Source organism: Solenopsis invicta, chromosome 2 (assembly GCF_016802725.1).
Source record: "Solenopsis invicta isolate M01_SB chromosome 2, UNIL_Sinv_3.0, whole genome shotgun sequence".
NCBI lineage: Eukaryota > Metazoa > Arthropoda > Insecta > Hymenoptera > Formicidae > Solenopsis > Solenopsis invicta.
Genome location: NC_052665.1, coordinates 17,838,034 through 17,851,708, shown reverse-complemented (window position 1 = coordinate 17,851,708; position 13,675 = coordinate 17,838,034). Strand labels below are relative to the sequence as shown.

Sequence of the window (13,675 nt, the reverse complement as noted above, 5' to 3'; positions counted from 1 at the left end):
CAGAATGAGACAAACTGGGAGAAAACATTGGTTCGAATTGAGAGATACTCTCTCGGTAATTACCAACCAGATTGACTTGTGCTCTTGGCGTATCCCAGGTGGGCGAAACGAGATCGAGAGAAGAGGAAGAGATTCGTCGCACGCATCGATCCGATAACAAAGAACAAAATAAATCAGACACAACGAGAAATAAAAAAATACTAGTAAATATAACATTGATATTTCATATTTACAGAAGTGCGACGGATTGTTTAATGTCATTTAATAAGAGAAAGAAAACGATTTTTTTTCCAGCCCAGTTTGCTACTTAATAATTATTATTTTATTCTTTTACGTCTTCTTGTCAGATTGAGAAAACTGGGACAAGAAAAAAAAGAAATAATATTGATTTATCGATAAAAGAAATATAATGGTTAAAGTTATATATGAGAAATATAATAGTATTTGTTACAGAAATTAAATTAAATAATTTAAGCAACGGGATACAAATATAAAAATATATTGAGACCTATTTATTGTAAGATAGGTTAAATTACTATTGATTTCCAAGCGTCGCTATTTTGCCATTCAAATTTTTTATTGATAACTGTGTCTAGTTTAGTTATTAGCTTTATTTTATAAAATAATATTTAGATGTTTTATGAATGAAATAGAGTATTTATATGTTTTAATAATATTGGGAGGGGAATATTCTTATTTTATTTTATTACCTCTTAATTGTTGCCTCATTAATTGTGAATGATGTTTACAAGAAAATGATATCGGCAAATATCTCTTATTATGTTCTTTATGATGATAAAATAAGTTTATATTGAGCTAGAAAAATCTTTTTATTTTTAATATATTATATTAAAAATGGCCACTTTTCTTTGAATATTTTTACTGTTTTGTAAATAGTGTATCTTTTAATTATTTCAACGAGGTTACATTCTACCGCGAAGTTATAAAATAATTAATCAAATTTTGTAATTTTTCAATGAATTACAAAATTCATAAAATTTTTATTATTTCAAAAAATTATTTAATAAATTAAAGTTTACAAACACACGGAGATATCAATTTAACATTATCTTCAATTATTAATTGTTAATTAAATCGCAAATTTACTTCGTATAAACTTTACGTATAAACTTTAACTTTGCAAAATGTTTTACAATATTTATTGTTGTATATTCTTTATTAACAATTACTATTCAATGTTCTTCGTTATATGTGCGGATTTGTGCGAGTTAATCAAATCGGGGAAAATGAGACGAGGATTCGCGTACGTGTCGCTTGAGGGCCGTAGAAGCTATCGCATGCGTAATACTGAAAAAAGAAAAAGGGTCTCGATGCAATTTGCTGCCGTCGACCGTGACGACCGTGCCGAACGACGATAGTCGGACGCACGAGGAGTGTTCTCCCATAAAGGGAGACGTATAAATAAAATGAAAAAAAAGTAGAAAGAGAAACGTGGAAAACCGCTTGAGGAGGGTTGACCGAAGCTGAAACGGAGAGAACGAGAGAGAACGAGTGAGGTGGGAGTGAAAAATAGAGAGGCAGAGATACGGAACGGCTTACGTGCACTTTTACGGAGAAGGATCTAAACAAAGTCCGGCGCGCATTACTTTACGAGCGTGGAGGGACGTGATCCATCTCGTCGTTAATGCGACGCGAAGCGTCCCCATAAAAGGCTCGTGATCTCTCCTTTCGCCACCTGAGCAGAGCGTCTGGCTAATCCGATGTGAAGGAGGTTCGACGATGTCGCAAAGCCACGATGTCGCAAATAAATGCTGCGTGAATTTACAAGCTGAATTACATGTCTTATCCACTTACCGACATACCTGTCGGATTTTCCTGTCGGATAATATACAAAATAATATCAATAATTAAACTCGATAAAATTCGACACAAATTTGAAAGAAGTCAACTCCTTAAAATTCAGTAACAAATTTATTTTTTATGTTTGTATATATAATTATGATTTGCACTTATTACATGATGTATAATAAAATGTCAAAAGTTTTTAAGCTGCGTAATTTATCTTGAATGAAACTTGATTTTATGAACGAATGCGAGTTGACGCTCTATCTATCGCCGTAGAAATTCTTGCAATATGTATTGATTTATTCATAAATCTTAATTAAACATTCCGGATGTCAGTTGATTTGATCGAAATTATTAGTTCTCGTTGTTGCTAGCACGCCAATTGTTAGCATTTCCGGTCGATGCCTGGAAGGGAAATTCCACGGAGTGTACGCTATAAGGGAAACTATGTGCGTAGAATTTCGCGAATTTCCGGTTTACAGGATAATCTTATGAGTTGCCCCGAAGAATCGATGCACATGAAACAACATTATTACTCGGTGCTACTTATATTATGACTAAGTTTTCAAAAACTTCCGTTTCTTTCGTATGAGCATTGATATCCCTTCATAAAATTTACATACATATAGTGCAAAATGTGAATTGTACATTGAAAAACGCATTACCTTAATCAAAAAGAATAAGAATTGTATTGAAATGTAGTAGTCTACGCAATGGAAAGAACGAGTCGAAGAAGTTTGGATTGATGCAATTAATGTTGCAAGATGAACTTTACTGTTATAATTGCGTAATCGAAATCCGATAAGGAAACTGCATTCCTATTTCCTAATTGATGTAAACGTGTTAAAATTGATATGATTTATTCCCAGAATTGCTTCATCTTACAGTTATATATGCCAAATGTTTGTTAAACATAATAAGAAATTGAAATTGTGTTGCAATAAGTAATATATTAGATAAAAATTGGTACATATAACAGTATATTGATAATATGATTGTGTAGTAAAAAATTGTTTCTAAATAACGATAATAGTTGTACTAAATATCAAAGAGATATTTTTAAGCATTTTTATCACTATAATATTTTCCTCTCTTCACAAGTCTTTTTTTATAAAATCACATGTTTTATTATTTTTATTTTGTATATTCTTTTTGCTTTATTTAATTTCTTTTATTTTATATCATTTTTACAGTTACATTTTTATGGTAACATCTTATCTTTACGTTATAAAAGTTTATATTTGCGATTTCTAAAGATAGCCAAATAACTTAATATCTTTTAAACTTTTAGAGATTAGTTTTTTAAAAGTTTTATTGTATTTAGGTTAGAGACTATTGATGAAATTGCTTCCAATGTTATCTGACAGCAAAATCGTCAACATATTGGCAAGTGGACAAGGGATGTAATTCGGATTGTAAATTTGCGCAGCGCAGCGAATTTTTTGCGATGTGTCGCGGCTTTGTGCTGACTAAACGGCAAATTAAAGTCGTCCAAACATAACTTCGATATTCAATTACGTTCGTTTTATCTGTCTGATAGAAAAATCGATCGCAGAACTGGATCGCGTCGTCTCTTGAGCGATAGTTGTAACGTAAGCACGGCGAGAGGTGCGTCAAATGGCGCTGGCGAAGCAGCATATCTTATTAGAAACAAATATTCATGTCACATACCCGGCGCCGGCTGGTGCCAAGTGTTTGACTGTTACCCTACGCCGCACGTGCGTGAGAGACCGGCGAGTCTGGCATATCTACCCCGTGTTTCAAAGAAGTTTGAAATAATATCGAGCGAATTTTTCCATTCGATCCGTAACCCCTTCTCGTCCCATCACCCACTGCCATCCACCGTCGCGTCGAAATCCAAATAACCAACCGCAATGCATGTGTGCCTTCGTCCACTCGCTAGACATATTTTTAAAGTGCATTCGAGGAGATCTGTATTTGATGCGAATATTTGACGGTAACATCGTGTTTCTTTTTTCGAGATGCGAAGTTTAAACGACTGTTTAAAACGTTCGTTAGATGTATTTCTAGCAATTATAATTGCATCTCGCGATCGCATTGTAACGGGATCATTGAGACATTTCTTGTAATTTTTTAAACAAATTTTTCTATTAAAAATTTTTCTGTCGATTCAGAGTTTTTTTTTCTAACAAAAACAGCTAGTGTTTCCGAATAATAATGATTTAAAATATTTATATCCAAATTGGTTAAAGAAACTATGATTAGAAAGACACATTCTTTGGACTTTTTTTGGATTCTTTGTCTAAATGATGTTATTCATTGTGCGAAAATAATTTATAACAGAATGTCTGAATGAGTGTGCATCGTATGTAGTATATAAATTTTTTGCAGAATTCATAACATTTAAAAATAGTAAGATTCTGTATATCATCAAAAATATCATTTTGATATTTATCTGTAACAAAAAGTAAAGTAATTGACATAAAATATTTATAATAAATATTCATATTATAGGAAAATTGTCCCTATTATATGAGCTAAAAGCTACGGCTTCAATATGAAAAATTCAAAGTTCAATTTAATATAAATGACAAATAAATAATGCACAAATATATACATATATACTCATACAAATATAATATATGCATGAAAACAATTTGCTTGAAAAATATTTTTTTCATCCGCATGTTTACCATATTTTAAACATTTAAAAAAGTCATTATATAATTTAAACTATATGGCGCAAAAGTCATCATTATACAATACCGATATTTATGGCAGAATATTTTTAGACATGATGTTTGATATCCATCCTTTATTACACAATAAATAATCAAGATAGGATATTGAATGTTACATCTAGAAATATATTTTATGAAAATGGTAATAAGTATTAATTTAAATACTAAATATTTAATATCTTTTTAATCATTTTTAATGAGAAAAGCGTTGATACTAAATTGATCGTTCAATATTTTCTTTTAACGTGAAATTCTACTATTTGTAGAGAAGAGTATCGTAATATTATATATTTCGATATGAGATCGCATCTAATAGATAAACAAATAAAATTATGGAAAAAATCTTTTCATATTTTATTTAGAAAGAATTTGTGCTCAGAGCTCTTTATTGATTTGCAAAGATCCCGAGATTTTTTGCGCTTGACTTTACGCGCGGGTGTATGTACTCAATATTAAATTCCTGAAGTATATTGGACTATCAACGCGTGCATCCTCGAGATAAAATGCAGTGCAACATCAAATATCTCATTAAAAGTAATTTTTTCTCACTTAACTTTAACTATAAATCTGCGATTTGTGTCAGACAACGACAAAAATGATATGAATTTTAGTTACCCGATTTATAATCGCTAAAAAAAATATCATTATTTTTTAGTTTCCTTAAGTGACATTTTCAAGTCGATTTACAATATTGGCAGAATTTTAATAGAAAGATATAAAAAATTTTCGATATATTTACTCGTTAAACATTCTATGTGAAACTTACCTTCACGCTTGAATCTGCTCCTTCGTGCAGGATTATCGTAGCAAAAAACTAAAGATTTCAAAGTTATTTTACGTGCGGAACATCAATAATTTAATAGAGTATAAGTTTTCAATTATTATTCATGTGAATATAATTGCACGATTTTGTAAGAAAACTTTGGACGTAACATTGTATCATTACTAATAAAAACAATGGATTCAAACAATGACATATGCAAGATAAAATCTTATCGATAGCTTCATATGCGACACGAAGCTCCATCTTTATTCCGCCGTGATACTTGGTTACAGTATTTTTTTTTGTTCACAATTATTTACAGAATTATTCTCCACTACCTTCTCACACGACTATATTTATACAATCCATTTCCGCTCGTCGTCCACATTTTTAATTAGTCTCCACTCATCAAAGTGATCGATTGCACGTACGTACAAAATTTACGCGAATACTATGCATCGCGCGTCGGAGAGCGACGTCGTCGAAATATCATCGAACACTACTGCGACTTCGCGATTATTATTTATACAGGAAGATAGCATTTAGGTTTGGTATACATCATCGACGGTCGAACTTACCTTTACACAAGCAGCATCTCATTATCTCGAGATAATACTCGCATAATACATCCGAGCTCGTTCGGATACGGAACGATTGTCCCATTTGACAACGCAGGGGTTGCAACCTCTTCTCTTAATGTACAAATCGAATCGATTGCGCTCGTAAACGAAGACAATGCAATTCGTTTAATTAGCTTCTTGAACACTCATCGACAAGCGTGTAAGCACGTTTCGTGTTCCGAAGAATTCTTAAAGCACATTTCCGTCTCGCGAGATATTCTCCGTCAGGAACAAGAAGATTCCGGGACGCATCTCGACTTACTGGGACTTACATAAATCTAACCAAGGAACGCTTTTTAACCGTGTATTCGATTTTTTATTATCTTACAAAAAGTATATAATACATCATATCGATTAAAACGCAACAGGATTGTTACCTCGTGATTAACATCAGAAGAATCGAGACTTCTGTATCTACGACCGTAGATTGAAAAAGACACGCCTTGTTTACTACAATTTTTTTTTTCTTTTTAGATTTAATAAATTTTCATTTCTAAGAGAACACTTCTCGAAACTCTTTATTAAAGAAAGAGGAAAGCATAATTGAAGGAAAATTTTTATTTAAAAAGGTAGAAATATAAAGCTTTTAAACGACTACAAGATTCAAGTTTGTAGATAAATAAAACATTGATAGTATACGTGATTGATTGCCGGATCAAGGCCCCTTTGATAGTCTAAGTTAATTACTTACCTTAAGATAACATTTTTCCATTTTGTGTTTTAATATGATCGAGGATATGTCTGTACTCTGAAGATATGTAATAGATCGATAATCGAAGACAGTCTATTGAATCAAATAAAAAAAATATTACTTTATCTCGACTCTTCTGATGTTAATAAAATATGGCTTTACGATCTAAAGCTCAGCGGCGTTGGAAGAGAAGGGGTGGGGAGGGGAGAGTTTAGATATTCCTTAAAGAGTTGTGAAATCATCCTTCGCATCATGCACACCGCTAACAGTTTTCCAAGTATTCGAAGTTTCGTTTTCTTGTATTGTCTGATATTGCAGTCTGAAGGAGTATTTGGAAGCGCGAAAGGAGGAATGAGCCGCCGTAGGACTCGCCGAGTGACACGTAGATAACCGCCAGTGATCGTCTCCACGGCGGACGCGACATTAGGGATTTCGCGGCACTGTATCCCGCTACGCAGAAAATTCATCGGCAGCTCTCGCGCGAGAACGTTTTTTCCATGCTACATCCATAATACATTTTATGGATTTTTTTTCTCGAGAGAATTGTATCCCAATACTAATGAGAATCCGATTATCCGTACGATCGAAGATTGAAAGAATAGATATACATTTTAAAAGTGATCATTGCACTTCAATACAGTTGCCTTATTCGATCTTTATTTTCTCAAGATTACTTTATTTTTGAATCCGCATTTGCCAATTTATGCGAAAGAAAATTTTCCCTGTTGCAAAAAATCATATTTTTATCATAAATTGATAACATCTAATTCTTGCTATTTTGTTTTTTGTTAGATATTATGGTATATGTCAATGATATGAACTGAAAATATTTTGAACCTAGTTATGTTTTATGTGTGTGTGTGTGTATGAGCGTATATATGTGAGTATAAGTTAACACAGCCTCGAAACTCGATTGTGAAAACTACTGCACGAAGAGCGAAAAATTCTAGAACAGGTATTTGGATAGGTTTTTTTTTGCAACGGTGTTTTCGTTCGATAAGGAAGATATGTTATTTACGACTCAATAAGCGCAAAGAAAAACTAACGACTACAACAAGCCACGTTGCGAAAACTAAAGTAAATAAAAGAGAAGCCATGAAAAAGATAAGCATGGGTATACCGTGACAAAAAAAAGAGACGAAGAAAGTTCAGGAATCGTATAGTACATCGACATTTTGTACGAAAAAAATTCGTTCGTTCGATAGTATCGCATAATTGAAATAAAGAAAAGTACAATAGATGAAATTTGCGTCGCGAAATATTCATATCGTACAATGTCGTAAGAACGGAAGGATAAAAAGCATAGCATTATTTCACACAATGTCAACGTAAATGCCAAAAGGGACGATCCACGGAGGCGATAATTCACGCAGATAAAAGGAAGTTGGCTAATTCTCCTTCTCCAAAACTCTTAAAACTTTATACCAGTTCAATCGACCCACTTAAGACTCATAAAACAAACTTCTCGAAGCTGTTCGATCGTGTCGTAGAAAAATCCCAAATCGTCTGGCAGTTAAAGTGCCAAAATATATCAACGTTGAAACGTCTCAAGGTGAAGAAGAACTGACGTTTAAAATCATTATAGATACTGGAATTGTAGAAAGACGCGACAATTGACGAATATCGATTCATGAATCATTTATTCGTTAATTTTGAATCAAAAATAATTAATCAACGTGCGCGCGATGTAATTTAGAGGTAATTATTTTTGCACCATGGCCTTACTATGGCTACCGTGGTTACAAACGATGTCATTTCACAAATCAGACAAAAACGGAGGAAACGCTACGCGTTTACGCGTAAATAACGCATTTGTCCCTTTGCGACGAGTCGCGGAATTACATTGATCGTTCTCGTTGCGACGTGTTGAAGTGTTCACTTCTCAAACTATATCCTTCGTCTGGCACGTCGAAACGGGGGAAAAGCACCGACTGCGAGCGCGCGATAAACCAACAGTCGTGCAACCAGCGCGCATACGTAACTATCTGCGTCCCCCGTGTATATCGCCTCGACGGGCTTACACGTCGTACCTCTCGGGACTTTAATAAGCGTAACCGACGGAGATTAAGCGAACGGCCGAGGGGGAGAGGAGCAGAAATCTACGAGCAGCCACAGCCAGAGAGAGAGAGAGAGAGAAAGAGAGAAACGGCTTGGGGGGGCCAGTGCGAGGTGATGCAATTGCAACTGTAACTTTATAAAGACGACTACGCAATGTAGTCCAAACGGAACGGTAAGCTCGTTTGGAAGTCATATGAAGTCGTTGACATCTTCAGGCACCATGACGATATCAACGATGAGAACGGAGATGGTGATAAGAAGACGAGGACGAAGGAAAGGCAGAACCTTGAAGTCTTCTTTATTTTGGCTCTCGCCCGATGGTTCGATGGGCCGTATGTCACATGGTCGTTCGTGCCACCCCGACACTCGCGGTGGATAATAATACCGCACAATTGCTCCGTGGATGCCCGAGTTCGCGAAAGAAGAGAAATAAAATCAGCATAAAAGCGAGAGCCGCCAAATGGCGGCCTCGGTACGGCGCGGCGCGGCGGCGGGCCTTCTAATGAAAACGTGGAACGGCGGGAGGAGGCTGCGAAGGAGAGAGAGGTGGCCCTTAAATTAATTCACGATGAATTACGTCCGCGCCAGCTGCGCGGGCAGTTGTGTTTATTTATGGAGGAACTAAGATCTTCTTCCTCTAGTCCTTAAAGGCGAATTCACCCTTATAATTTCTCACAGTGACCGAGAGAGGCGGCCCGTCTTTCCGTCGTTTCCCGCGCCGCCGAAGAATAAAAGAGAGAGAGATAGAGAGAGAGAGAGAGAGAGAGAGAGAGGGACGATAATCGTTCTGGAACGAGGATTCCCTCCGACGAAATAAGAGGGAACACGCTCATCCGCGGCCTCACAGGTTACGGCTGCGTGTCGCAAACGAGTGCGATTTGGCCCGTCGGGGGAAAAAGCGTCGCGATTTTTTTTCTCGAGGGTTTTTTTTTCGGTCACCGGGAGAGCGACCATTCATTGGCTCTCGTGAGGACGCTTGAGGACGCTTCGCTAACCGGGTTTTTTTTTGCGACCGGCCATTTCGACGTAGATTGCAGTGACGAATGTGGCACGTCGCATATTATATCGAACGCGAAATGGGCCATTGGTTAATTGAAGGGCTCCCGAGAAAAACGTTGCAAGAGACAAATTTATCAGACGCGATGTTTCAGCGGAGCAATACGTGAATGTACAATACACGATACCGAGAATATAAAGTAACGGTTCTTCTAAAATATCATTTAACGTATCTCCATTTTGTCATGCATTTTGCAACAACGCCAGCGAACGCTTTATAACCATTTCACCATTAAAACTTCTCTCTCTCTTTTTTTTAACGTCAATATTACTTTGAAACTGCAAACTATCCGCAATATAAAAACTTCATTACGGTCTTTACCTTTTGAATTTAAGTATGATAGTAAAAGGATTAACTCCCATCGTGTACTACGTGAAAAAAAGTTTGATCTGTATTTAAAAGGAATTAGGCGTGGGCGAACCAATCATGAAGGGCAAATCGATTGAGACATACATGAAAATGGATTTTAATGGAAATTGGGCACGTATGACGCTCCTGCGAGAGAGCTGTCGGCGAGTACCGAAAACGAACCGCGAAGCGTAACGAGATGCAATTTCAGTTGCCATAAAACTTCAAAACCAAGCACCCACGGGGACGCCCGATTTATTTAGTGAATACAAAACTGTCGTAGCGAGAGCGGTGCGTGGGAATCGATGCGATCGATTTTGTTATCTTTCCACGATTGTATTAGATCCACTTTGTGAATTTTCATCTGAAAACAGTATGGAGATCCGAAAGCGGAATCGGCCAATCTGGACGCGCCATTACGTCACGACGTTTGTTGTTTATAACGTCAAATATAATTAAAGAAATTACCGCGGAAACCGAATGTCACGATAGCAACGGTTGAAATAGCTGAACAAAACTTTGACGGTAATTAAAAGTCTATCGATACGGAACGTAAGCACGTTACGGTGGAAATATAAAAATATAATTAGTATCGTTCTCTCTCTCACTCACTCTTTTTTTTTTCTTTAGTCTGTTTCTCACACTCTTTCGCACATTCTGCATATTCGCTCGAAGCGATTCGCGCCAGGAAACGATCGTCATTGATCTATCGAACACTTATAAGTTGTTTAGCTCACACCAGAAACTAATCAGATATCACTTCCTGACCATTGGACGCGCGATCAGCAAAAATTTTTATTGGCTTATCACATTTTGATTGAATTGCTCCTATAAGTCTCATTACAGCTCGTGATTTATGCACATAGGTTTTTTGTGAAGCATTTTTATCGTTTTAAATATCTCTTTTACATATTTTAACTCTAATTAAAAATGCTAATTTTAGACATTAGTTCGTAATTTTACATCCTTTTAAGGACAATTTTATTTTACATCGATTATACAAATAAAATTAGTTTAACAAATTTTACATTGATTATAAAAAATTAAAATTAGTTTAACATCGTTTTAGATTTATATCCTTTTTGAAAAGATTTTATAAAGGAATTAGACTTATAAAGGATCATAAAAATGTCAAATGCATTATATAAAATTATTATTTGTTATATTAATTTGTCGAATGCAAAATACGAGTTCACTGTCTCGTCGTTAAATCGATCAAGAGAATCAAAAATAACTGTGCTTGACCGATGCTGATTTTATTTATTTAAACAGTATCCGGAAATGTATTATTCAATCGGGTTACTTGTCAAAATCGTCAGCATTTCTTTCTTTTATAAAAAAATGTGCTTTTTAAATTTTTATTATTATTTTTTTTTTTTAGTTTCCACTTTTAGAAAATGTAACTTTCAAGAATCGAGCTTTGTTCAGCATCGCTTTCAAGTTTGTGTTAAATTCGCGATCGACAGTTGCTGTTAAAGTTTTCAAGTAAATACCCGATGGATATCATCCAATTTTATTTTAACCGAAAGAAAGTTCTAATATCGAGAGTACTCAAAAGCAAAACCCTCGAGTGAACAATCATTGAAAACGACTCTCCACTGTTATCGGGGAGCATTTTGGTACAGAGAATCGCATTCAAAAAGTAGAGCACTAAATGTTTCTCCAAAGACATACTTAATTCCGTGTTGACTGAAGAGTTTCGCTGTCGAGAGCTGCTAACCGAGAGCGCTGTAAAAAAACTCCCCCGAGTGAACGGTAACCTTGTGGAAAAGAAAAGAAAGTTTGCGAAAGGGGACGGGTATGATCGCACGTCCGTGATCGAGGCGTGTGTGGCGAACAACTTGGGGGCGAGTGGGAGGGTGCAGGGGGCGGCCGCTCGTCCGCGATCGATTCGCAAGAGATCGAGGACGTCCGCCAAGACGGGCGCGCGAGACACGGCGTCTTGCTACTTCCGGCTCGAACTCCTTTAAAGCTTTCAATACTCGTTTAAACTCGCGATACATATCCTATTACACAGGCGTAATCGTAAAGGGCTATCTACGGAACGCCTCGCCGCTCGCACGCGATCGGAGAGCGCAGCGGGGAGCTGGGGGAAAAAAGTGGCACGAATGTGTTTAATTTACCCTGACGTATGCACACATATACACGTGCGAGCGTGCCTGTATATAATACACGTAAATATGTACATATCACGCAGATTTATTGCCGCCGAAACTGAGAAGTTTACGCATCTGACTCTTCGATCCGCGCGAATATTATTCCAAGATTTATCTTCATTTCGAGCTATGTTCTTCTCCTTATCGTTGACTTTGCCTGTCTGTTCAATTTCAGCCTCTATCGCTTCCTCGCCTTCTCCCTTACCTTTTACATCCGTTATTTCTCTCTCTTTCTGATAACGTTTCGATCTAATCGAGAACCCGCAATTTGATTTGATATCGCGTATGCCTCCACGTAGAGTAGTTGATATTTTACACAAAAATCATTTAGCTCTTAATTAATATTGAGGATCCATTTTAATAAATCACTGCTGAGATTAGATGAAACGGTGATAGCCTGCGTGTAAGATCACGTACGTTGGAGTAAAATTCTAGGGCACTATTGTAATACTGTGACAATATCGAAAGCAGAACCGAGTTAAATTGTACTAAATTGTATTCGATCCCTGAATTTAATTAACTTAGCACTCCACCGATCGATTTTCCGATCCAAGTATCACGATCAATATACCCTGCAATGCACGTTCCCGTCTACAGTCCCACTTGGTTCATCCCTTCCGCGAGCTTCCGATGCATTGATTAGGTCTACGAATTACGAATAAGCCACTCAGGGAAGACGATACGTCGTCGTCGGCGGCGGCGACTTAAGCCCATTCGAAGTTGTTTTTGCTGTACAGAGCCGAGCAAGCTGCTGAATAGCCAATGAAGATTAAAGCTTGCGGGCTTTTACCTCGCGCGGAGACTTGACTACCGGGCGTAGCAGCGGCTTCTTCGCACTGATTAGTCAAAATTAAAATATAGTACGTTTGGAGAACACAGCACCGAATTTTCTCAAATATCTATTCTATTTTCTTTTTTCCGCGGCAGTTTTCTATACAAACAACTTCGAGTCTATGGTCATGGATCATATGTAACAACGCTTCTTCTCCGAAAGTGAATTATGCCGTTGCGAGAGATCGCATTACGAGAATCGCAACGTGTGCGATCGCGAGCACTGACGACGAGTGCCTCGACCAAGTTTTTCAGAATTCCTCGGCTCTTTTCCGTTTCTCATCACCATCACCATCTTCGGCGAACGATTAGAAGCGACAACAGCGACGTTACTAGGACGTAGAGCCGTTGTGGATAAGGATCAGTGCCCGAACTGGCGTTTATCGGTCGTTTCTTGCCGACGCGGATCGTGGAGGACGGCGTGACGAGCGATGGATAACCCACGTGTCCGTGGACCGTGTTATCCACCGCCAGTGGCTTGTTCTCCGTCTTGTCCATCTCCGCCGAACCGAACATCGCCTCGTCTTCTTCGTCGTAGAGCGGCGGCCACGGTGGTGTCTGCGTCTTTGCCGGTCCCGAAATTTCTGAAACAGGACAGGAGAAGATACGCGTTTTTGGATACGGACCTAACGAGACCTAAAGA

At 37.1% G+C, this 13,675-nt stretch overlaps 1 protein-coding gene across 1 annotated transcript in view; it reads right to left on the bottom strand.

Moving 5' to 3' along the window:
- Positions 1–5,495: 5,495 nt before the first annotated feature.
- Positions 5,496–13,675, bottom strand: part of LOC105194567 (lachesin) — a 73,421-nt gene continuing 65,241 nt past the window's right edge. The window contains exon 10 of the mRNA XM_011159545.3: positions 5,496–13,616. Within this exon, the coding sequence (XP_011157847.1) occupies positions 13,321–13,616 (296 nt within the window). The 3' untranslated portion in view covers positions 5,496–13,320. The remainder of the gene's footprint in view (positions 13,617–13,675) is intronic.